At 40.3% G+C, this 25,964-nt stretch overlaps 1 protein-coding gene across 5 annotated transcripts in view; it reads left to right on the top strand.

Moving 5' to 3' along the window:
• The window catches only part of efna3a (ephrin-A3a), a 62,157-nt gene extending 50,657 nt beyond the window's left edge, over positions 1-11,500 (top strand). For 3 of the 5 annotated variants that reach the window (XM_046059778.1, XM_046059777.1, XM_046059781.1), the window contains 4 exons: positions 1,480-1,781; positions 1,962-2,027; positions 3,585-3,662; positions 9,425-11,500. In XM_046059778.1, coding sequence (XP_045915734.1) covers positions 1,480-1,781; positions 1,962-2,027; positions 3,585-3,662; positions 9,425-9,543 — 565 coding nt within the window. In that variant the 3' untranslated portion in view covers positions 9,544-11,500. Of the gene's footprint in view, positions 1-553; positions 1,163-1,479; positions 1,782-1,961; positions 2,028-3,584; positions 3,663-9,424 lie in introns of those variants that run through there. The other 2 variants (XM_046059780.1, XM_046059779.1) reach the window with 2 other exon arrangements.
• Positions 11,501-25,964: the final 14,464 nt, after the last annotated feature.

Here is a 25,964-nt window from a genome sequence, read left to right as displayed (position 1 = left end):
GTGAATGGTGGTTGTGAGTGTGTGTGCTCCATTGTATAACAGAAAATGTGTAAGAAAGAGCAGACAACCATGAGAGGAAAAAATGAGTGCAGAGGAGAAACATAATAAGCATAATACAGCACAATATCTCCACCTAGTGGCGAAAATGTGTCATTACAGCTGTAGTTGGCGCAGGTTACACATCACTGCAGCCAAGGACAATTCCCACCTCATCAGCTCACCTGCAGGAGCCCTTCTAATGACTTCTACTTTGTCTAATTACAGATTGTGTAATTTATATAATAAGTATACTTAGTATTATAAACAGCGAAGATCACAGCATGGCAGCTGAATATGAAATCATATCACATCATTGTCTCAGTTGTTCAGTGAGGAGTCTTAAATCAACTAAAGGTTTACTGTACATTCATGTACATTACACACACACACACACACACACGCACACACATACTCAACCTTAGAGTGGCCCTCCTTATCTTCTAACAGCGTACTCGTCCATCAGCGGTTACCAGGGGAGCTTGGTCCATCATATGTACCGCGCGCAGGCCGGTTCCCCTGCGGCCAGAGCATACATCGCCACTGACAGGATTTCCTTCCGCATCAATGACCCGGCCTGTAGCTGGCTCAGGGGGAGAGACAGGAGTGCAGATTATCATTCTCAGCACCGTTCTCAGCACTCGCCACGAGGCATTTAGTGATAAAATGTGTGTTTTCTTTTATGCAGAGGGCCGAGAAAGGTGTTATAGTTTCTGTCTCGAAGAGAAGAGGGTGTTAATGTACGCTGAGGGAAAAGTCTGTCTCTGCGGCCTCTTTGTGCTGCTTTTATGATAATTTAAGTAATTTATCAAGTAAAAATCTTAAATATCTATTGCTTTCAGCTTGTCATAAGCTCAGACTCGATACTTATGGGCATTTTTCACTTGGCTATCTTCGGACATTTATGGACTGGAGAATCAATTGACTAATTGTAAAGATAATTTAGAGGTTAAAAAAATAGTTTGCAACGTTTGCAGAAATCTTTACTCTCTTAGAAGGTCGATATCACTCTTATATCTGTCTGTTCAGCTACAGCCAGGAGATGATTAGCTTAGCTTAGCTTAGCATGAAGACTGGAAACAGGATGAAACAGCTAGCCTGGCTCTGTCCAAAGCATGGTCCAAAGGTAAACAAATTTGTCTATGAGCACTTCTAAAGCTCACTAATTAACATGTTATATGTTGTTTGTTTGGAAGGTGTAAAAATGATATGTTGCTGTTTTATGGGGGATTATTTGTTGGCTGGAAGAAGTGCTTTCTGGGATCTGGTTGCCTGGCAACCTCACTCTGTTGACAAGGCTCCAAATGTCCAACTATTCCTTTAACAGATAATGAAAACAATGAATTATTTCCAGTCCTAGTTACTTATCCACATTTCTGTCTTTTTCTTTATTCCACCTCTCCTTTCTCTCTCTTCTTCCTTTGATCTATATTTTTAATTCAGGCTACGCAGGGAGGGATTCACGGTGCAGGTCAGCGTCAACGACTACCTGGACATCTACTGCCCACACTATAACAGCAGCCAGCGGGGGACGCTTGAGCGCACCGTGGCCGAGCAGTACATCCTATACATGGTCAGCTACCGTGGCTACCGCACCTGCGACCCCCAGATGGGCTTCAAGCGCTGGGAGTGCAACCGCCCCCATGCGCCTCATGCTCCCATCAAGTTCTCTGAGAAGTTCCAGCGCTACAGCGCCTTCTCACTGGGCTATGAGTTCAACGTGGGCCAGGAGTACTACTATATCTGTGAGTCAGGCCAGTAAACAACAGCGCTGGATTATATTGTGTTGGATGGGAAGAGGCTGAGGATGCTGGAAAAAGGACAGGCGTTGCAGCACTGCAGTTTGCACAGCTGATTGTTGAGAGTGGTGTGACCTGCAGAGGGCACAAGGTTGACACATTGTGTGTGTTTGCGCTTTCTTTCAGCCACGCCCACCCACCACCACGGCCACAGCTGCCTGAGACTGCGAGTCTACGTGTGCTGCTCCACAGGTGAGACCCAACAACCTCCATAGCTCTGTCCCACTCATTTTATACCATTTCCTCTCTTTCTGTGTCACTTCATCTCCACTTTCCTCTCCACTCCTAACTCTTTATATCTCCCAAACACATAGAGAAACAGAGACAAAGAGGCAGAAAGAAACAGACAGAGTGAGAGAGAGAGAAACTAAGATCTGACAGTCTTGTCTCAGAGAGAGGCTTTTCTTTTTTTCACACTTTCTTGGCGAGGTTTTGATGATGGCGTCTTTTCCCGAAGCAGCGCTTTTAGTGTGATGGCTTAATGTTATTCTCAGTCTCAGTGCTATTACAGTAATACGCTATCTCCCTCTCTGTGAATGACATGCTCTCGTGAAGCCGTACAAAAGATGTAAAAGAAAAAAACAGTTTCAGATGCAGGATCCAGGTCTCTGTCTGGCCTCCTTCCCTCTCTCTCTGTCACTCTCCATCCCTCTCTCCCCAGCTCTCTTGACCCCCCCGTCTATCTCTTCTCTCTTTCTGGCTCTCTGATGCCTGCTGCGCTTTAGAGTGTGTGTGTTATTTTTACCCTGGTAGCCTGCTCTCTCCCCTGCAGGCCTTTGATCAGGGAGTCCAGTGCTGAATGCCTCCCCCTCTCCTCTAACCTTGTCAGTACTAATACATCCCACACTCAGGCCAGTGTCAGCCCCTGTGTACACATCACCTTAACACACACACCCCCATCCTAGTGTCACGGCTAATCTATTGATGTGTCTACCACGCCTCCATTTGCTTCTGTGTGTGTTTGTGTGCATCAGTGAGTCTGTCTGAGGTGCAGGAGTTTGAGCATGCGGTAGCATGTCAGCTGTAAATCTTTTTAACGTGTGTGTGTGTGTGTGTGTGTGTGTGTGTGTGTGTGTGTGAATGGCTATATGTGCATTGGCGCATTTAGTCAGTTTGCAGTCCACAACCTTTACTCAGCAAGGTCATTTTAACAGCTTGCTATCAAAAAGCTGTTGATTTCAGCTGCCTCCAGACCGTTTTTATTTTCTCCACATCTCCCACCTTAAGTTATGAGACTGTAAGATAAGAAAGACATGTGAATATTCATGGCATATGCTTTACATCTGCAAAGAGCTGCAAATTGATTGCTGCCCGCTTCTCTGTAAATGCTGTTAATGCCTCTTAAGTATGCATCAGAATCACAAAGACGTATACACATGCACACCAACCCACACATCATTCATTCATAGATACAGTAATTTGGCAATGCAGACTGAATGTAATTATGTGTCTAGACTAACAGTAAATGTAAAAATGAGTTATGTCCACTGGTTCCAAATGCTTTTTATCATCAGATGGAAGTCTCAATTCTCAGTCCAGAATTTCTTCATGCTTTCTCAGTGGCAGGGGCACACCAAATGTTCCATGTTCTGCTACATCTGTATGCACATTTTCTCAGTCTTTTCTCAGTTTTAATGGTGTGTTTTCTCTCCCTGTCTCTGTCTCTTTCCATCTTTGTTTCTCTCCTTTGCTTTTTATTTCCCCTTCTTCTTTCTGTCTGTCTGTGTGCGTATGCGGTGTGTTTCTCAGTCTCCCAGGCAGATGATGACTCCAGTCAGACTTCTCCCGACTACACAGTCAGGCCAAACATCAAAATACACAACATTGGTGAGTGACTCTGAAAATGAACAGCAGCCAATTGCCAGATGCTGGTCAATATTTGGCTGTGGCTGCAGTGCTTGATCTGTGTACCAATCATTGTGGAAAGGAAACAGCCATTTGTTAGTGTTTTATTCCATGGTTGACAAAAGAAAATCCATAGCTGGTTGGTGACCAAAACCTTTATTTTCTTGTCTTGAGCGTTGCACAATATGGGAAAGACCATGGACATTGCAAAGTGATTCAGCAGTAGTGAAAAACACTTAAAGTCTTAGATACATACTGTATACTGTATTTACAATATTTCCATAATTTACTGTATACTATGCACCATTAAAGGTTAATTCCAGTTTATTACAACTTGAGTCTTAATTTCATAGTTTTTCCGTAGTTAAATTTCTATTGTTTATGATAACATGAAAATCACCAAAGTAATATGGAAGCATCAAGCCATTATGCGGAAACATTAATTCAGTCATGACTGGATGCTAACTCAGTTTTTAGTGCAATCCCAGGCCTCGTGTTGATAAAAATGTATTTTAATGACTTGTACACTATGAGGTATTCAGATTACAAATTTGGGCAGCGCTGAAAAAGAATAATTAGTATTGGATTGATTCAATACTATACATAGCAGGTAAACTAAGTTAAGTTATCAGAATGGGAAGCAGGAGAAAAAAGGCAGGCTGATGCAAGTAATTGTTGATATCTGGGAACACAGCTCTCAGACAATCAGGTTTTAATAAGAAAACAGTTGAGCCAGATTATCAAAACCACTTTGCTTGGAGGTGCAGTACAGTTGAACCATTGAGTGCTCCCAAAATGTAAAAATCCATAACTGAACAGGACACTGCTTACAACTATGACACACAGTAGGTCAAAGCTGAGCCGAGAAGGTGATCTGTAAACTAGGATGGATGTGAACAAAGGACAGCTGATTCATTTTAGTGTTCGCCCTCCTTTTCTCTCCCAAATGTGTGTTTGTTTAAAACAACACTCAGACTTCTTTTTAGCTGTGTCGCAATGTACCCGATCTTGAGGTGAGTACAATGTTATGAAGACAGATTAGACTGATGCCCAGAACTATAAAAATAAGAAATTTCCTTGAATGTTTACTTTACCCCCTACAGTGTACCACACACACACACACACACACACACACACACACACACACACACACACACACACACAGGTAAAACTTCCTGTTTCCTCTGAACAAATCCACAAGGTCAGTAGAGGTCTTGTAAGGAATGAAAGATTCATGTTTACCTAAGCAGAAAGCATGTCAGCGAGCAAGTCAATTGTGCAGCTGAGTGGTTACATAAACCCTCTATTTTTCTCTCTCTTTCTCCATCCTCATCTAAAACAAAAGGCTCTTGCCGGGAATCATTTAGTATGCTTGTTTCTGGGAGCTGTGGGCAGTCTGTGACGAGGGCTTAGAGAGTGTGACCTCCCTGAGATGGAAACTGAGACCAGCAGAGAGAGTGAAGAGAGCTCTTGAGCCATCAGCAATGAGTACCTTCAGAGAGAGTGTGAGAAGGCAGAGGAGAGAGACAGGGGAGAGAGAAGGGGGGCTGGGAAGAGGGAGAAAGAGAGACAAAGCGCGAGAGAGAGAGAAAGTCAGAGAGATAAAAGACAGGAAAGAGGCAGTGAAAGAGAAATGCAGCAGGAGAAAGCCTGACAGAAAAAGGGACAGATAAGGCAGAGAGAGAGACAGAGAGAAACAGGCAGAAAAAGAGATAAAGCCAGAGTGGGGGCAGAGGAAGGGGGTGCGGCGAGAAGGGGCAGAGGAAGAAAGAAAAGCTTGGTGGTGGGCGAATTGCTCAGCAGTAACTCAGACTCAAGCTTACATAGAATTTAATATAAAAATAAAAAAAAAACACACACTGGCAGGGAATCATAAAAAATCATAGCCTCTAGCGTTGTGATGCATTTTGCTGAATACATTTGGCGGAATAACAAAATCAGGACACACAGATTTATGCACGCTCACAAACACACATGCTTAAAAAACAACCCATACCCCTGATGGCCCTGCTGACCGCTGGACACCCACTCTCTGACTCACCCTCAGGACCAGACCAGCCCACAGACTGGCTTAGCATCAACACATCTCTCCCTCTCTCTCCACATATGTTTGGACTTGCTGTCATCCTCGTTTCTTTATTCTTAGCTTTGCTTCTACGTCACATTTTCCTTATTTAACACGGTGCTTTAAGGATAATTCTGGTCTATTACAACTTGGGCAATGTTTGTGCAGTTTCTGCCATCATTTCTGTGGGTAATAACAAGACTGTTCTCACCAAGTTAATTGCTGAGATCGGGAAGCATGGTAACATTGCTAAAGTCAGGCAGGGCAAGGCACGTGAGCAGTTAAGATGATCATACAGATTTAACCAAATCCTCAGGTGAGCCAAACTTACTTAAAAAAGAAAAAGTAGAGGCCAACAATAAAAATATTACCCAATCTGTCTGCTGTAAACATTCGTCACAGCTTATCATTTATGAAAGAAGACTCCACCATTTGCAGTCTTTCTGTAAGCAGTGCATGCAAATCACTTTTGTGAAAAGGGACGCTGTTGGCTTGTTTACAGCCTGCCTGATCATCTGACTCACTTGTCTTTCATGCCCCATCAGTGTTTCTCAACTCTCAGCAATTACTTTGTCCACTACGTAACATAAACTACAAAACGCAAGTTGGATTGACTGGAGTTTTATTTTCTTAACTCATTGCAACAACCTCTTATGAATAGCAGAGATTAGTTATAGCAGGGCCTCTTATAGCAAATGACTTATTGCCACAAATGTACTACAAGAATTCAGCATCAATCTTGCTGCTCACTGCTTAAATGAATCATAACTTTAGTTTCCTGTAGCAAAGCTTAGTGTACAATGTGCATTCCTCCATCTGTGACATCCAACGAGTGTCTGCAGCAGTAGTAGAGGGCTAAAGGCTGCAACATAGATTAGGTGGTGGACCAGAAAATGCAACTATAAACAGATCATTTCAAGATGGATCAATAGGCACCGGCACCCCTGACTGGTGTGTTACGTGAAGATTATCTCAAAATCAGTCAAAAATATAGTTGTGTTGCACTGCGCAGACTAAAAGCCTTCATTCAGTATGTGCAGTCTGTACACTCAGTGACCAGAAGAATTGAAACCTTTAGTAGCAACTTAACAACGTGTGTGTAGACATAACTACACAACAGACATTTCGATTCCCATCATTCATTCATTCAGCTGACAGTGTGTTAATGTTGGTCATTTTCTTGGGGTAGGGGGTTCTTTTGTTTAGTTTTGGTCTAACCAGTCAGTAGTGAGTGATGTATCCATCCTGTTGATGACATTTTCAATTGACAAATAGCTGTTGCATGGAACAATTAAGTTTAGGCTTTTCAGGACGATCAAAGACATTGGCAGATTAAAGCGATGTTCATTCTGTTTTTGGTCTTACAAGAAAATGCAGCTGCATCTATCTCATCCACCCGTGTTTCTGTCTGCAAATCTCTGATTTGGTCGACTGTTTCTCAAATAATTGCTTGACGGCTTGATGTCGCTTTCTTTGGCTACTTTAATTCCAGTGGTTTAATTGGGAACAATATCAGCTGTCATTTCCCCTGAATGTTCCTCAAACTGTTCCAGGACGTATTGATACTGATTGAAGAATTGATCTAATCTAAGTCAGCCAGTCGAATGCCCTCCACACTAAAACACCTCCCTCACTGACCTGTAGAGCTGTAACCTTACATGATGGGTCCATCGCCTCATGTTTTTTATGCATCACTGCAAGTCTACCATCGCTGTGGCGGAGTTGGCACAAAGAGTTATCAGACCAGACAACCTTTTTCCACTCATCGACAGTCTAGAGCTGATGTTTCTTATCTCACTGTAAATGCCTTGGGCGGTTTACTGTGGACAGCAGAGCTACCCTGCAAGCTTGTCTGTTGCTATACCCCATACAGACAAGACTGCGCCGGATTGTGTTCTCAGAAATTGATTGCTGCATCCCACAATTGTACTGTGATGTTAGGTGTCATACTGTGCACCTTTGATAACTTGTTATGGCCCGAGGCAACCAACGTCCCCCACATTCATCTTCCAAGGGCGTCCTCCCTAAATAACAAGGGTTTTAAAGAGGTGCATATTGTGCAGCTTTGTGATTGTCAAAGCTACCTGCACCCACAAGCAAGTTTGTGACACTGCACAAAATGAATCAGTTCACATGCAAAGCAACTGTGGAAAAGGAGTTGTGGCTGCATATACTCTTTTTATGTAAGGGAGAGCTCACCTCATCTGCAGGGGAAGTGTGTATCTTCTTCTGGTCACTGAGTGTACATTTTACTTCTGGAGCCTTTCTTATGAAACCTTTTGGAGAGAGAAAGCGAGTGGTGTGAAGGCCCCGCTCTGACCTGTAGGCCCTACCTGAGGCAATGCTGCTTTAGGTTCTCCCTCCTGCCTTGCCTGCCTGTTTTCTGTTTGAGCTCATCATGGTGCACTGCGGTGTGAATGTCAGTGTCGCGTGTCATCGCCACAGAAAGAGAGGCCTTGCGTTCAACTCTGACGTAGGCAAACATCTCACACAATCTGGACAAACCTGAGCAGTTGGATGGTTTTCTCTGTTATCTCTTATCACCTTCTTTGTTTTTACTGTGGCCATTATATTTAGCAGACACCAGACGAGGATTTAACGTCACAGTGAAACAGCATTTTGAAGACATCTTGCTCTCTTAATTTGATTCATTTCCTGCTTAAAGTCAGTTTGATTTGATGGAAGTGAAATTTAGTGGCTAGAACTGTTCTGCACTGGGACATCACGATGACAAGATAATAAAGTAAAAGTAGTGGAATTTTAGTAGACAAACACAAGATTTGTGTCAGTTTCTGGGCACTATTTGTCAAATAGATATATCCTTTCAAGTATCAAAACAAGTATTTTTCATCTCTCCAGTGTGATTTTCAGCTGTTAAACCTAAATAATTTCCTAATGATACAATGAAACATCAGTATGTCACATATCAAGGCTTTAAACTCTTCACCACCTTCACCTACATTTCTCTTTTATGTCTGAAAGAACAAGAAATTACAGCTTTTTGCTGCACTTAGTTAGATTACTTGATAAAAAAGAACAGGTTTCTCCTAACATCTAAATGCCCCTAGCCCAGGTTGTCCTTAAACCTGCGATGGATGTGTAAGCAACAGAGCTCTGTTTTGTTCATTTTGCTTTATTTTGGCATGTAATAACCTTCTATATATAATGGGAAACATTATGTCGAGACAAGAGCATAATGACTCTGTAATCCGCTTTTTACAGAATATTACAAAATGTGTTCTACCAGCTCTTTCTCCGTCTTTCCCCTCCAGCTAATGTTCTGTTGTGCCTAATCAATGGCAATGCCATAGTAATTTGGTTTGATTGAAATCCCTCAAGGATAAAAACATCATTAGTGGGGAAAGTGGGATACATGAAAAAAAAAACAGATCGGAAACAAAGGTGTTTTTAATTTTCCATCCCATGGGGGAAATGGCCATATGTACCAGTGATGATGATAATTGGTGGTTTGTTGATAATTGCATCATGTCTCTTACTTTGCATATGTTAAAGCATAATTTGCATGCATCACACAATGCCTTTAGATTGATGAATTAATAATGTAGTAATGGTTCGTTTCCTACTGTCTGGCACACACACGCTCTCTCTCACTCTTTCACACTCACGTTCTTCTCTTCACTCACTTTGTTATTTTCTCTTTTTGTGTCTTTCTCTCCAGATGAATTTAACCCTGAAGTTCCCAAACTGGAGAAAAGCGTCAGTGGCAGCAGCCCATCACGCGACCGCCTTCTTCTCACAGTGGCAATGCTGCTCATGTCTGCCGTGCTCTTGTCCTAGCGACTGTCACCGTGAGTGACACTTCATGCATACCTGGACTGCCTCGTCCAAAGGGCTTTGTATCCACCAAGTTGTTGATGTGAAAGTTGGCAGAAACACGGAAGAGAATCAAGTAGAGGTGATGCAGAACCAATAAAGAGGACACAGAAAAAAATCTTGAACTCAACTGGACTTTAAATAGGAGAGGCCTTTTTGCTGTCATATTTACACCAGTGTATTTTGACACGCCATCTGTTGTTGGACATTATTATCATATGAATACCACAGCATTTCATGCAGGTGTGTTTGCCACAACATGGAGACCACAACCAATATTCAGAATCCAACTTCTGTGCTGCTGTCATGCCTGACACCCAACAGGCGAGTGCGAAAGTGGACTTGTAATGAGTTGGATGTAAACTATACACTCGTATTGTAGCCTGGATATCAATTCACCTGAAGAATTTAAGCTGCACTGTCTTCGGCTGATGAAAGCAAGTTTTTCATAGCTGTAAGCTTTGAAGAAGGTGGCAAACGTGGACTTTACATGACTTGGACATTTGGACCACGGACCAAGTATGCTAATGGCTAAAACTCAGATGTAGTGAAGAGCAAGCTGGACTCTGGAACTGTACGGATCTTACCTTGGCTATACAGGATATTTATCGAATCAGTCAGTGATGAGAACTGCTGCCATTGTCCTGGACAATGAGGAATGTTTTCACAGTGGTGTGAGTGAGCTGCTGGTAATGAGAACCCAAGATGTTTAAGAAAAGCGAAAGACTGAGTGAGGATATATGCTGGCCTTTCAAGAATCCATTTTCTCCAGACATCTAAATACCCCTGGTTTTGTGATAGGTACAGATGCAAAGCCTGCGTTTCTTACAGGATAGCAAGTACCCTCTTAGAACTAGTCCTTTGTCTGCATTTCCTGCCTTCACACTGAAACGCCCCTAGAAAAATACAGACCCTGGACTAGTAATTTGGCGGCACTTAGGCTTGGTAGATGTGTGTTTTGTTCCAAAGCATTTACCTTCAGCACCTCGTGTAGATTTTCCGGATGTCAAACCTTTCTCCTCATAGCAATCAGCAGAGTCATTCAGAATAACACTAATTTACAATTCTTAAAAACCCTTTCTCTGCAGCAAGTTCCCTTTTAATCCCAGACAACCCTGTCTAGTCTTTTTCCACTTCAGAGGCTCCCAGCCAATCAGTGCTGATGGCCATTACAGCAGTCACAGTCACCATGGAAACGACCCCATACAGTCGCCAGAGTGCGGCAGGTGCCTGAGGAGAAATTGTGCTTTGAGTCTCAAAGTAAAGCTGCCGCCATTTTGTTAATAAAAAAAATTTTAAAAAAAAAAACACGTGTGAATGTGCAACTAAAGAGTTCACTTTTTTATATTGTAATACAGGACAACGTAGGCTGGCATTTATCAAATTACAATGTTGTGCTTTTTTAATTGATTTACATTTAAAATGTATTTATTTTAACATTAAAGTATATTATTTATCTACCTAATTTATTAGTGTGCATTTTTAGGTCTATGTCTTTGCTCAATAAGCTATTGTGCCATTTTTTTATTCTTTTTTTTTAAACAGTGGAATTTTTACTGCAGCATTTTGCTTATGTAGATAAATAGTCAGATGTAATACAGCCTGACAAAAAGAGAGGGTTATTGGTTATGGCTAATCAGTAGGGATGTACACTCCGTAACCCTACTCTTATGTAACAGACACTGCTAACCAGATTATGTTGCTGAAGAGCATGTCATAAACCAACTGTGAATGCACAGACAGCCGATGTTGATGGAAGGGCAGCATTCCTCAAGTGCTGCACTTGCGAAAAGAAACAGTCTGCATTGTACTGTATATTTATAATACATGCCGGATATGGAATGTGCGTGTGTTTGAGTCTGTGTGCGTGTGTGGCTTTAGCTGGCTGCTTTCCTGCGTGTGTGCGTGTGCGTGCGTGTGTGTGTGTGTGTGTGTGTGTTGGGGGGGGGGGGGGGGGGGGGGGGGGGGGGGGGGGGGGGTGAGCACGAGAAAAAAACAAAAAAAAACATATGTGTGCACATTTGTGTGCGTATGTATGTAGAATGTGTTTGTCCGCGCTTTGAGTATGTGGCATTTAGAAATTTCGTACCTGTTAAGGAGTCGTTTGTAGGATCTGAATATGCAAGTGTGTATGAGAGAATGTGCTCTTCTGTAATGTTAGTTTACGTTACGGGGTTTGGAAAGCAGTCAAAAAGCATTTACTGATGTTAAAGACAACCACCAGAAATGTGTTTACCTTTGACATGAATGAATAAAAAAAAATGTAAATTGATTCAAGAATGATTAAAACAATGCCAATTAAAATCTTTTTGCATATTTACTTTTGTGTATGTGTTTGTGCATGGCAGACTGTACTGTGTCGTTCTCTTACGCCTCCATCTGCCCTTTGTTTATCTTAACAGTGACTCCTTCACCTTCACTCACCCGGCACTCACTTCTGTTTGTTTCTTTCTCTTGAGCACTACTTGAACACTCCCTCTTTCTCTCACACTGCGCTTTTAGATATGTTGGTTGTGAGGAGACATGTTAACAGACAGCACTTTCGCTGCACGTACTCTTGGTGTAAAACTATCACCCTTTCTCACTTGGCCCATCCTTACAGTGCCTCACTTCGGTTTCACAAACACTTGTTCTGCCATAAAACATAATGACAGCGTGGAGGGAAAGTCACGGATGCACGTCTCCCACTCTATTCTTCTCCAAAAAAACCTACACACCTGCAAGCCATTCATGTCTCCACAAATCTGTCTCCCTCAGTCTCTCTACACTGCTCTCCTTTCCCTTTGCTCCTTTCAGCTTCTTTCTAATCTTTTTACGCAGAACAGAAAGAAGCTGACAATAGGGAGGGACACATGTCTCAGATGCACTAATGTCCATGTCAAAAGGGACAGAGGGGGCAGATAAGAGTTTGTCTTTGATGTTTCACATCAGGCGTGATATCACATGAGAGAGAAAGAGAAAGTAGTAGAGCAGATTCTGCTGTCGGCTGTCAGCCTGTGCTTCTCACTTCCAGACCTTGGTCAAAGAGTGTCTGCAAGTGTGTTTATGTGTGAAGGGGACCAGTGCCGAGACATTTTCAAAGCTAATTTAATATACTTCATGTGATTGACAATTCACTTGACAAAATGGGAGTCACACTTAACCAAGCATTTTATCTATTAATATCACAGCTGTTTGACTCTGCCGTGAGGAGCAGCTTCTGATTCTGTCTGACATTTGTGCATTAAACTGAGAGACTGATAATTGCTGAATATTACAGTAGGCCTTGGCTGACATATCCCTTGCCTATTTATAGGTTTGGACTTGCACACGTAAAGTTTCAGTGTTTTGACACGGGGGAACAGGGGAAGGGTTTTAGCTTCAGCTCCAGGGTCTGAGTTGACAACTTAAACCATTATTTTGCAGGAAATCGCCCTGCTTCGTTTTTGGCAGTGAGGCTGTCTCTGGTTAGTTATATAAGGGAATTAACACTGTCATATTTACACCTTAAATTCATGCCTGGAAAATCTCATGTTCTTCTTGTGCCTAAATGAAACATTAATTGATCTGCTTACTATTCAAATGAGAGGATCAGGAGTGTTGCCAGTGGATTAAAAATGCCTACCTTTCCCTGAGCAGCTGACACAGAGCCTCAAGTTTCCACCATGAAAGAGATGTCTAACAAATGCTCTGCCCAGACTCTAAGGAAGACATTCCATTAGCAAAAAGGGATGACCTCTTCTCCGTTTGGAGGCATATTATCGTTTTCTGAATCATTTACTGTGAGATAAGCCATCTGTAGCATGGGCAGGCCTGTGCCGTCGAGAAGAATTCCCCTGACAAGCTGCACCGTCTGGCCCAAACAATGAAACAGATGCCTCCTCCTCAGAGAACTTGCGATAGCACAGGACATCAATGAGGCAATCAGGGAGACTGCGTTCAAGTGCTCCTTGGAAACTCCATTTCAAGTTTGGGAGTCATAAAATTGAATTCAAATGCATCTTAACAGAAAATGATGTAAATGGCAAAATCTAGGTTTATTAAGTTAATAGCACAAGAAATTAATTTGGCAGATGCATTTGCCCAAAATCCCCACCCACATACAGAACACACATATCAGTGGTTGCTAAATTTTCAACAGAGGGAGGCAGGATGTGAACACCAATTATGACCAGTCTGAGCAACCACCTGAGCTACTGCTTCCCTGGGAGGCATTTTAATTTTTTTGCCACGTGTCCATCAACTACACATTAAACAGAGTGAACATGAAAACATATATCACTGCCATTTACACAAAATGTTTCTATTTCATATTCTACTTTCTTTGCTGCTCTGCTTGTATTTCTGATATTTATTTTTTAATTGAAATGCTTTGCAGTTGCTGCTAAGCCTTTTCCTTCTTTATGCCATTCAGTGCCTTTATGCCTATGCTCATGTTAAATCATTACCTGCCTTTACTACCTTTTTATTATCTTTGACCTTTTTCGGAAGCATTTTTTTCCCGGTACTTTTGAGATGGCATACGCACAGTATACAGGTGTGCATTTATTGTATGTACATATGTATAACCATTAAGGGTTCAGTTTCATGTGCTCTCTTGTGTCAGGTTCCTAGCTCCACTTTCAATACAAAAGTATGATGGGATGGAAAACATCTCTACCAGTTGCTAGACAGATAATGATGAAAATATTCTACACTTCTATTTGACATTTAAATCAGTGTAACCACCTAGTCTACTTTCCACCCATAGGTGTCGCCAAAGCTTTCTCTCGTTCTGTTTTTCTGCTGGAGAAACTGCCAGTGAGATGCATACAGGACATCTGAAAAACATTATATAAATAGATTTACTGGAAGTATGTTTAAGATAAGATAAAACTTTTATTCAGAAAAACAATGATGACAGCACTGAGTTGGTTTGTGTATTATGTGGCCTGCGCCCCCTAAATAGATTACACTTGATTCATTGAAGCAGGTCTGCATACATGTAAGCTGCAGAAGTTTAATAGGATTAACATTTAATATCTCCCCAAACTCAATCAGGGAGTTTAGTGTGCCATCACTGTGGCCAAAGTTTGATTCATGTGTAATGGTGCCAGTGAGACTGCTCAGGGACATCCAGCATAAACAACATCATGAATCAGTAGACGAAAGTTACAAAAAATAAATCAGGTTTTAAATAAGGTCAAAGGCAACATAGGGCAAAACAAAAGTAACCTGTAGAATATTGTTTCTTATGTAATTGTTGAAAGGATGAGCTGACCTATGGTACTATTTCTCTCAACCCTTCAGGATTATATTAGTTTGTAAATCAGTCATCACAGATTAAGACAAGAATAAACCTTTTTTCCATGTAACAGATTTCCTGTATTAGAATGTCAACTATTTCTGGTTTATGTGGAAATCTAAGTTTATCCTTCTATTAATCTGTGCTTATGTTGCTTTCTTTAATATTGGGCACAGCCAGAATATTTTTTTACAGTTCACATGTAATTCTGTCAGTACAATAAAGTATTGTACGCAGAGCCGTACCTACTATTGAAGGTCATGTCCTCAGTATTTCTTCTGAAGACTTGGGGTTTTAGCAACCCGGGGGGAGTTTGCATTCTACACTTAAAAGTAGGCAAACACTTGCATATTTTATAAACTGATTCCAGTATATTTTAGACTTCATATAATTTGTTTACTTTTAGGCAAACAAATAAATACATCAATAAAGGCTTCAATATTTTCCCACCACATTTTGATGAAACAAGTTTATTAAATAGGATAAACCCCTTGAGATGAACCATCTTGTTTTTGAGTGGTTTATAAATTTTCCTGGGGAGGAGGATTTAAAACTGCATTTAGAACTTCATGTTAGGAAATAAAATGTACATATAAATGAATCATTGAATAAATGTGAAAATCCAAATAATAAAAAAAATTGTTAGGGCCTCTCTGAATTGTCTAAATTTCAAAAGCTTTATGAAAAAAAGTTACATTCTGTTAATTTTACAGAAGAATTATTTTACCTTACCTAACGGTATTATCATGGGAAAACAGAAAAGTGCAAAAATGTGCAAGGGCGGTGGTCATTGTTCTGTACGACCAGCTCGACTGGATTTGTTGAAATATTGCTGTTAATGTTGTGCTGTTGTCCCCAACTTTTGTCCATCTTTCCCTAAAATGTAGCCTACAGTTAAGAGGCACTAAATTCGCTAAATTTAGGGAATAAAAGGATCTTATCTTGTTTTTTGCTAACTTGCCTCATTTATTCTGCAAATGTAGTAGCACAATACCTTTTTTTCCTGGAGCAAAGCCCTGCTTAAGTTGATATTTACATAGACAGACTTAAACATTACTCTGTCCTCGCACATCTCCAGTGGTGGAGAGAGCATTCAGATCCTTCAAGCACCGACTCGCCCAGTACGGGGAAGGACAATCAATTTTGCGCAAAATACAAGTGAGAAATCCATGTCTGACCCTAGTATTTTTTCACCCTATCCATGCAGCACACCTCTGTGAAGCTAGGAAGCTCAGCCAGAATCTCAAACAAACCATTTGTATCCATACCAAACACACATCAAACACCAAGCGTCTAAAAGAGCTTATATCACAACATAAATCGCTCTGTAAACACTATACATGGCTGCAGTTATTGCCATCTAGATATCTCTCATCTCATCCTCCATCTCTAGCTCTGATCAGCTGTGTACTCATATCACTCAAATCACCTAACTCACAGATAATAATGATAATATAATAATGCACCAACATCAGACATTCGCCTGGTGTATTTTTGAAAAATTGTGTAATAACTGTTGTATATTAGTTTCTTTTCATCAGATTTACAGTTGTATTTAGGGATGGGGATCGTTAATTTTTATTGATATCCTTATTGACACTGCTTAATGATCTGGTTCTTTATCGATACTTTATTATTATTTAGTGATGGTTATTTGGTAAGACCAGACCCAATGAGGTAGGCCTGCACGGTATGAGGAAAATATTCAATGTGCGATAACGTTATATATTGAGATGACATATCACTTGCGATAAATAAACATATATTGAAGTGTACAAATGAACTGCCTGGTTGTTTTTAATTTGATATTTTAAATATAGCTAAATGTTGTTTCTAGAGCAGCAACATTAATGTTTACAACAGCAAAGTAACTCAATAACTATGTGACATCACAAGTAGTGAGTGACGTTTAGAAAGAATAACATCAGTCTGTATCAGTCCCTCCTCCTCTCTCGCTGGCTGCAGGTAACGTTACCAGGTAGAAGGAGAAGCGGCTGGTTTGTCTCAGGCAGCAGCTGGGTTTTTAAGACTACAGACCAGTCTGTGCTCCAGATAAGACAGTGTCTGGAGCACAGTGTTAGCTAGCTTGTATAAAACATACAGGATGAGATAATGATGACAGAGATGATTAAATTAACCATTTCTTCATTAACGTTACGTTACCTTAGAGACAGGTGTATTGATAAAGTATTGTCTTTTTACTTGCGAAGGTTTTATTGCACGTACTTACAGTAACGAGCGTAGCTGTCATCAACTAATGTCACAGTAGTTTGGAGCTAATTTAACCCTCACCATATTCCACCGCGATGGCGCAGCCTCTCGTTCTGCTGCGCGTGTGTGTGTAGGAGCCGACAGAGAGCAGGCAGAGACTGCAGCCTGATGATTTTCTTAGCCATTGGGTTGCAAAATAAAACCAAATTGACACTCGAGACATAACGTTACATCATAGGACCCGCAAGTCTTGATAGCAGTATCGATAAGCTCCAACCTTATTGATTTTTGGGTTTTGAGAAATTTTGGAATCATAATCCCCATCCCTAGTTGTATTCCAGGTGTATTAGAAGATATTCAGTTGCATTATAATCTACAGGATGATGGTTTTGATGATGATATTGCTACTAAAATTAAAAACTAATAGCGCGGCATTTCAATTTTGCGGTTATCGCAACAGCAACAGTTATTTTAGGCACTTTTCCTGGAAATAGGGGTCTGTTTCCAAGAGGTTAAGTAAAAGTAGCAATACCACACTGTAAAACAGCTGTCAAAATTCCCTATTTTGTAGTGGAGTAAAGTTTCAACATATTCAAGTAAAAAAGTTATTTGAACTTAATGTAATAATTGGATATTTTGAGAAATAAGCTTTTGTACATTCTTGCTGACAGTTAGATGAGACAATTGATACCACTCTCATATCTGTTAAATGTGAATATTATCTTCGCTTAGCTTAGTTTAGCAAATAGCAGAAACAGGTAAACTGCTACACTGGCTCTGTCCAACTAGCACCTCTGAAGCTATAGTAATTAAAACATTTTATCTGATTTGTTCAATTTTTTAAAATGTAAAAGCAACAAGTTGTAGGGGTTAGACTGCAGGTAGTCACTGCACTCTGACAGAAAAATTGGAACATAATACCCTGCAAAACTGCGGCTTGTCATCTTTTTTTCTCATTACGTGGTAATCAGTGAGCTTTAGAGTGCTGGTAGGCAAATTCTATTTTACTTTTGGAATGAGGACTTCCCTTTTGATGATAAGCTAAGCTAACTGGGTGCTAGCAGTAACTTCACATATAGCATATAAACATGAGAGTAGTATCAATCTTCTTGTCTAACTCTCAGCAAGAAAGCAAATAATTATTTCTCAAAACCCAAAACTATTTCTTCAGGTGCAATAGTTGAGGAAATGCAGCACACTATTCAAATCGTCATTTTTTAAGCAAAAACATTTCATGGTTCCAGCTTCATCTAATTAATTATTTTAATAGTTTGAATGAAGTGTTAATAATGTTGAGGTTTGGACTGTTGGTTGGAAATAAGCATTATGAAGTCGTCACTGGGCTATAATTAATTGTGATGGCATTTTTCACCATTTTTTAAGAATTCTTTTACAAACAATCGATTGATGAATAAAATAATCAGCAGGTGAATTCATAATGAAAATTATTATTAGCTGCAGTCCGATACAAAATAGTTCAAAATTAGCTTAAACAGTAAAATCCTGCTTTCACATGAATGCATGAGTGATAATACAGTCACAGGGGAAATTTTCCTGCATTGAGTACTTTAACAACATTTTCCTGATTCTGCTTACATACTTTTTCTTCAGAAACATTTTTAATGCAGAGCTTTTTGTTGTGGGGGCAGCCCGGCTGACGGTGAGTGACCTGTTTTTTTCTCCCTTTTTGTCTGTGGTTCTGTTTTTTCCCTGGTTTTCTCTGTTCTCTGCCTGCCTCCCCATGTCTCCTCCCCTGTGTGTGCTTTCTCTCTCTCTCCCTCCTCTCCAGAGCCCAGCCAACGACCCGCACCTGCACCTCGTCAGCCACATCCTCTGCCTGCCACACCTGCCAGCGATCAGCCTCATCTCCCACAGTATTTCTACCCCGGCTCTCCACTCTATCCTTGCTTGATTGTTGTTGCTCCAAATCTGGTGCCACTCGACCTCTCAAGCTTGCGCACGCATTCAGTAACTTGTTTATTTCCCTGTGCTTTGTCCCCACAGTGTCACTAACCCTGACTTTCTGTCTGTTTCCCTCCCAGGTTCACTCACCCTCGTCCTCCGTTCTGTTGGCTGGGCTCACCCTCCGGTCCTCTCCTCTCCAGACTTCCCCCACGGCATCCTCCCTGTTCTCCCTTGCCTCCTCACTTCCTCGGCCCCAGTGTACCCCGGCTCTCTGGTCCCAGTCTCCTTGGTTCCCCGTGCCCGTGTCTCCCCAGCATCCACCTCTCCCTCCTCTCCAGTCCCTCACCCCCTTTTTCCTTCAATAAACATCCTTCCCTTTGAGCGTTGCGTTTGGGTCCTCTCTGCCCCCACACCACACCATCGTAACAGCTTTTACATGTAACAGAGTAATTTTTACAGAGTGGTATTAGTACTTTTACTTAAAAGGTAAAGGATCTGAATACTTCATCCACCACATAGTAAATGTACTTAGTTATATTCAATCATTGCACATTTCCCCGTAATCAAATACAAACCAGCCCTGATTCAACTGGAGTGAAGAAAGTGACTGTAACTGTCATAGCAGAGTGAAGCCTAATGATCTCATTACATAGCTGCATTATGAACCTGGTTGCAGGTGTTCTCTCAGATGCATTTCCCCTGGTCTGAAAGTATCTTAATGGGACCTCTTCAAATCTTCCCAGGATTTTGTTTTTGACTTGACACTTTTTTTTTTTACTTTTCCTCTGTAGACGAAAACTGCCCAGGTGGGGGTTTGAGATAAGATGAGGTAAAATGACCTAATCCCCAAGGAAATATGACGCCAGCTCCTGCAACAAAAATATTTGGCAGGATAGGGGAGGGTGACGTGATAGTCCACTGCTGACGTAAGAAAGCTATCAAGGCAGGTAACAAATGGGATATGTCAGTGTTCACTTTATTATGTTTCACAGCTGCTGATCTGATACGTGCAGCACCCAGGGTGTGGGGGATCTGTGGAGTTGGCATGCAATCTCATTAAAAGTCCCCTTTAAGCTGATAATTGACCGTCTGAAAGCCAGAACAATGTAGCTTTCTTGATCCAGGCAAAACTTTCATTTATTGAAGAGTCAAAATTAAATCAAAATTTCTAATTTTACAGTGACAGCCCACTAATTTAAGGTTTTATGAGGCGGACATTCTTGGACATGTTGTTAAGAGAGGCAGGAAAATGTGAATGTGCATCTTAATTAGAACGGCATTAAGCTTGCTAGAGGACTTTGCTTTTGCGCACATTAATTTGGGCTCTTGCCAATCCTCTCCAGATCAGTTGACTAATGTGTTGACAAGTGGAGGAAAGTTATCGCAGAATATCAAACAGACCACATTTGCCTTCTGCAGCAGCCTCTAGCACTACCAGCAACAGCATGTGTGTGAAAATGTTTTGAATATTAATTAAAGGGTGCAGGATTTGACTGCAACCCTGGGCTAAAAGCAATAGACATAGATATCAGGCTGCAAAAGGATGATGAATGTATTTCCCTACTTGAGGTTCTTAATATGTATTTACATTTCTAATCATATCAGTGAAGTCAGAATCATATAACCTTTTTCCCCCCCTTTTTCTAATGTAAACCATTCCAATTTAAGAGGCTAAAGCTTCTTATGAATTATAGAAAACACATTTGAACTCTTCTGAAAGCTGAACTGTTCCTTAGCGAAAAACATCCCCAGCCGTGCATGTGTGTGTGAGTATATTCATGGATGTGAGATTTCAGATGCTTTAACTGCAGCTTCTTCCTTCAGAAAATCAATGAATTTGTAATCAAGTGAAAAAAACGGACTGTGCGACAGCCTCACAAATTCCCACAATGGGATAGCTTTTCTCTTTTCATCCCCCCAGCTTTCACTTGTTAAAAAAAATCTGCCTCTCATCTCTTCTTCCTTCCTGTGTTCTTTTTGCTTTCTCACATTTTCTCAGATTTACTGAATAGCAAGCCCTGCGCTCTGCCTGTGGCCTCTCATCATTTGAGTCTAATCTTTCTATCATCAGGTTGCATTTCCTCTAACCCCTCTTAACCCTTGTCTTCATTTCAGACAGTCGTACCTTCCCTCCAGTCTCCACACTGTTCCCCTAATCACCCCCACCCTCCTCCACTTCCTCTTTCCCTCCAGATTTAGCTGTAATCCCTCATTTCTGGTTGCTACATCTGCACAGCACTCAACAGCTGGGGACACACAAAAACAGCAGTAGACTTTGTGCCCTGTGTGTGTGTATGTGTGTGTGTGTGTGTGTGTGTAGACATTTACATTTGCCCACACTTCGGGCATCTGGTCAAAACTTAAGCCCAGGAATAGCTAATGCTTGTCCCCAAAAAAGATGTTGTGAGTATTTATGTCAGGCTGAACGATCAGGATGTTGCAAACTGACACAAATAAATATCAAAAGAAACTGATAGTACAGAAAGCTGCAAAGAGAGTGCATCTTGTCTGGTGTGTAAACAAATCTTAAAAATAAAATCTGATCTAAAGATGTCTTGTTTTATTACCAGGATCTTGGGTTTCTCACTTTTGATTCGCGACTCAAAAAACTGTTCTCTTTCAAAGTTCAGAACAGAAGACCGACATCACTTCATGACACCTCGAGCTTCAGACAACAGGAGACCGTCTTTATAGTTCAAATGCAAGTTGCCAAATGTTTAATATTGATATGTTATATGTTATATGTTAAATGTTGGTAATTGTTTTACTAAACTGATGCCAGCATTAAAAAAACAATACTCATTCAACTTATTTGGATTGAAAGGTAAACAAGCATCTACAGCCATGCTCGCACCTCTGTGATAAGGTGACCAGATTTCTGAAATGAAAACCAGAGACATTTTTGATTTGGTGGTCAGTATATCTTAAAAAATATATTGTAATTATATATGAAATTAAAAAATGGGGACAAATTTGGTTTAATAATCTGTCAAATATAACTCTTCTCAATGAAATCAGAAGTCATTTTGAGGCAGAATCTACCTTTCAGTTAATAAGTACAGGCTGCAGTCACTTTCTGGCAAGTGGAATACTGCATGTTATGGGTTGTATTGGTCATTTAAAGGTATTTCAACAGGTAAAAATGACTGGATTGGTTGGTACAAAACAAGTAAAATAATGTAGAGTAATAAGGATAATTGCAAAAGATATCATGTCTTTATTTTATATGTAGCTCAGCAGTAAGTCATATTATTATGGGCTACATTCCGTTTTCCGAATATAAACAAGCATATTAGACATAGGCCTACCAAACACATTTTCCATCTGCAACAACGGGCTTCAGTAATTGCCTATAATCACATAAATGTCACGCCTGTAAAGGTTACGCTATAAACTGCAAACACTTATTTGGCCACAATTGTGATATTCCATTAAAAGTTTCACAAAGACATACCTATTACCACGGACATAAAGTGATGTTTATTTGCACATTATGTCTGTTTGATCCAAAAGCAGCTGTAGTTGTAAAGAGACTGGGCGATAATGTTACGTGCTGCGCGCACTCCTGCGGGCGGCAATCAGTTTTAGACGTTCACTTTTCGGCACGACACCTGTATGCTCTGCTGTCAAGTTTTTCTGGCCATGTAAAATATGATTTCAGTTCTATTAACACCTTTTACAGTCGGAAACATCTGGTCATCCTACTCTGTGAAGCTTAGACTTTGAGCTAAATGCTAACCATAGCATGCTAACATGCTTACAATGACAATGCTAACATGCTGATGATTGGTAGGTATAATGTGTACCATGTTCACCATCTTAGTTTAGCATGTCAACAGGCTAACATTTGCTAATTACTTAGCACTAAACACAAAAGGGACAGCTTAGGCTGATGGACGTCATTTGTTTTGTAGGCATTTGGCCATGAACTAGAAGTGTTAATAAATAAAATAAATAAAGACCTGGTGGTAGGTGAAAAGTCAGGGGATCACCAAAGTCATTAGTATTCATCATCTGGGCACCGTGGACAGTTGTTCCAAATTTCATAGCAATCCACCATATAGGGCCTATTTGTCAAGACCTTTCACAAAATCAAAAACAAATTGTCAGTTGGCTGTATACTCTATGGACCATGAATGTCTGTACAAAATGTCCTGCTAATCCAAAGCAGAAGTTTTTAAGATCATTCATTCTGAGCCATAGTGATGGACCAACCAACACTGCCATATCTAGAGCCAATGGTAAAAACATAAACTCTGATGTCCAATACAAGCATAAGATTTTACAAATGAATATGAATTAAATTGCTTAAGATCATGTAGCATGTTATATTTAATGGGGGATTTTTAGTTGAATGACACAGTAGTTTTGTCTACTAAACTTTTCAGTCTGATGACGAATAACTTATATGAAGGGGCATTTTATTAAAAGGTAAAGCTTGCTGCACTTCATAACTGTATTTTGTACCTTGTTTAAGCATGTGTCAAATCCACTTACTTCAACTGACTGCTTCAGACGTCATAAGGTATCTTGACTCATCTCCCACGGGGAACGTTTTCCCAAATGTCATATTGACAAACTAATTTTGCAAATGCCTTTCAGTTTAGTTTTTTCAGTTTTCAGTTCTATTTTTTGCAGCCTTTGATGGAAACTTAGGCCGACATATTGTGTGACTTACAAATACACATTCAAAAAGAAACGGAAATATGGATACCGATTTCATGAAAACATTTAGGATTTCACAAACAATCTGTGTTTATAAGTTGTCAGTTGTCATCGTGCCATCATTGACAGCTATGCAGTGGCTTAAACAGAAAACTATTTCTTATTCTGGAGCATAAATAATCTTTGAGGCTGAAGCCAAATACCCATTCACAGCACATAAGACTTGTGTGAGTGCCACATTACACCAGCAGGCTGCAGAGTGTTAATGGCCACAGTGATAGATGTGATGTTGACACAGACTGGTGAAGCTTTCAAATGAAGTGAAAGAACAGACTGACAACCCATTTCTAGAACTTGAATGTGTTGGAAATACACACATTAAAAGTTTTTTTTATTAATCAGCCATATAATCGAAAAGTAACAGTCTTTTCATAAGTATAGCTTTTTTTTTACAATGAGTAGCCAATAACATTTTTTGTAAAGTAGGACTGGCAACATCTATAGATGTAGTGTTTCGCAGTGTTCACGGAGTGCATTGCATGTCGTCCTTACAAATTAATGTTTTTTCCTCAATACAGCATGACTGTTGGTTGGAAGCCAGCAGAGGTCTAGACTTTAAAAAGCTGTGCCTGTGCCTAATCAAACCCCTGCCTTTATATCTATGAGTTTCAGTGAACACTGAGGCTGGGACTGAAGTGAAGAACAACTTTTACTTTAAACCCTTCATGTAAAACTGTGGCACATGTGGTATGTTTCATATGGTACAACCATAGACTGTATATAAAAAGGGTACAACCCCTCCAAACTCTGTTTCTGCGTACTGTGCCAGAGGGCTTTATATAAAACAATTAACCAATAAAATCAACGCAAACATTTAACAATCACTCCCCTCAAACCTCTCCTTAACTGATATCCCACTGGTTTACACTTTTGAACAATGGATCCACTCCAACATTTCGCAGGAAATGTAACAAACTAAAGGAGATAGAATGGGTTGACGTGTTGAATGGTGCATCAATAAGGACAAAGTCTGTCCAGTCGGGGTTTTTGTGGGTGGGAGGGTCATCCTGTGGGCTACTATTCCCTTCTGTAGCCATCCATCTTAAATGTAATTTCATTGTGAACAATAGCAAAGCTACAGCTTACCAGCCTGCAGTCTTTTTCCTTCAACTCTAAAAGTGTCCATAATGTTGAATCAGAACAATGAGACGCAAGCAGATGATTTTATGGCCTCAAGGCAGGTCAGATAATAATAAATATTAAGATTTTTTTTATAAATCTCTGTTATACTTTGTCAACAAATGTATTGCATATACAGTATAAATTTTAGATTTTATAATATTTTATTAAAGGCACAGTACTGTGCAAAGAATAGCCCACTTAAATGCTCTATTTGGCACATTAAATGCTCAACACACTGATCAAAAAGCTTATCAGTAAAACAGGACTGTGGCCATCCCAGCCTGGCTTGCATCTCCGCAGGGTTGGAGGTCATAACAGGTTTTAGTGTCAGATTCATATTAATAACCATTAAAATGGGTTGTAATCCCAATCCCTCCCATTGCAGCATTGATACAGCTATCAGATTTCAGATTTAATTTATCTTTATTTCTCTGTTTGCATATCCACTAGTTAACAATGCTGCATTGTGAGTGCCCTCTCAAAAGAATGTGTATACGGTATGCAAGTGTTGAGGCAGCATTTTAAAGCCATCTCTCATGTGGAATAATGTTTCTGAGAACCTGATTTGTTTAACTGTAAAAAGTCATTTAGCAAATGTTTTTCACCTACAAAGGCTCAGTCTTTGATTTGCTCACTGGAAATTTCTATTAACTCATTCAATAACATCAACATGTCAAAGCTGTCAAATTAATTGTGACACCTTCATATGATTAGACAAATTAAATGACGGAAGAGATGATTAACAGCTTGTGTCTTACATAAGTTGTCAAAATGAAGGCAGCCCTTCCCATAAACATCTTTGTTTCCTGTCACGAAGGATGTTACTACTTGTGCATGTGTGTGTTTTCTTTCCCTTTCCCTTTTTCTTCACCGCTTTCACTTGTTCCACCAGCAGCCATTGTGAAAACTTTGAAAGCATTGGCAACTTCTATCCAGAAAAACTGAGATCTCAAAAGTAATTTTCAAGATTAATTGTTGTTAAAATGGGAGTTTGCACTTTTGGCAATCTCTGGATGGCAATCTCTAATGGATCCAGCATATCTTATTTCACTTTTATATGAAGGATGATGATGATTTTCAAGTATTTCTTATCCATTACATTTCCATGCAATTTAAATAAAAGAGACTGTTAATAGAGAGCATGGGACTTTTCATGTTC

Source organism: Micropterus dolomieu, linkage group LG09 (genome assembly GCF_021292245.1).
Source record: "Micropterus dolomieu isolate WLL.071019.BEF.003 ecotype Adirondacks linkage group LG09, ASM2129224v1, whole genome shotgun sequence".
NCBI classification, from domain to species: Eukaryota; Metazoa; Chordata; class Actinopteri; order Centrarchiformes; family Centrarchidae; genus Micropterus; species Micropterus dolomieu.
This window is presented reverse-complemented; position numbering and strand designations above follow the sequence as displayed.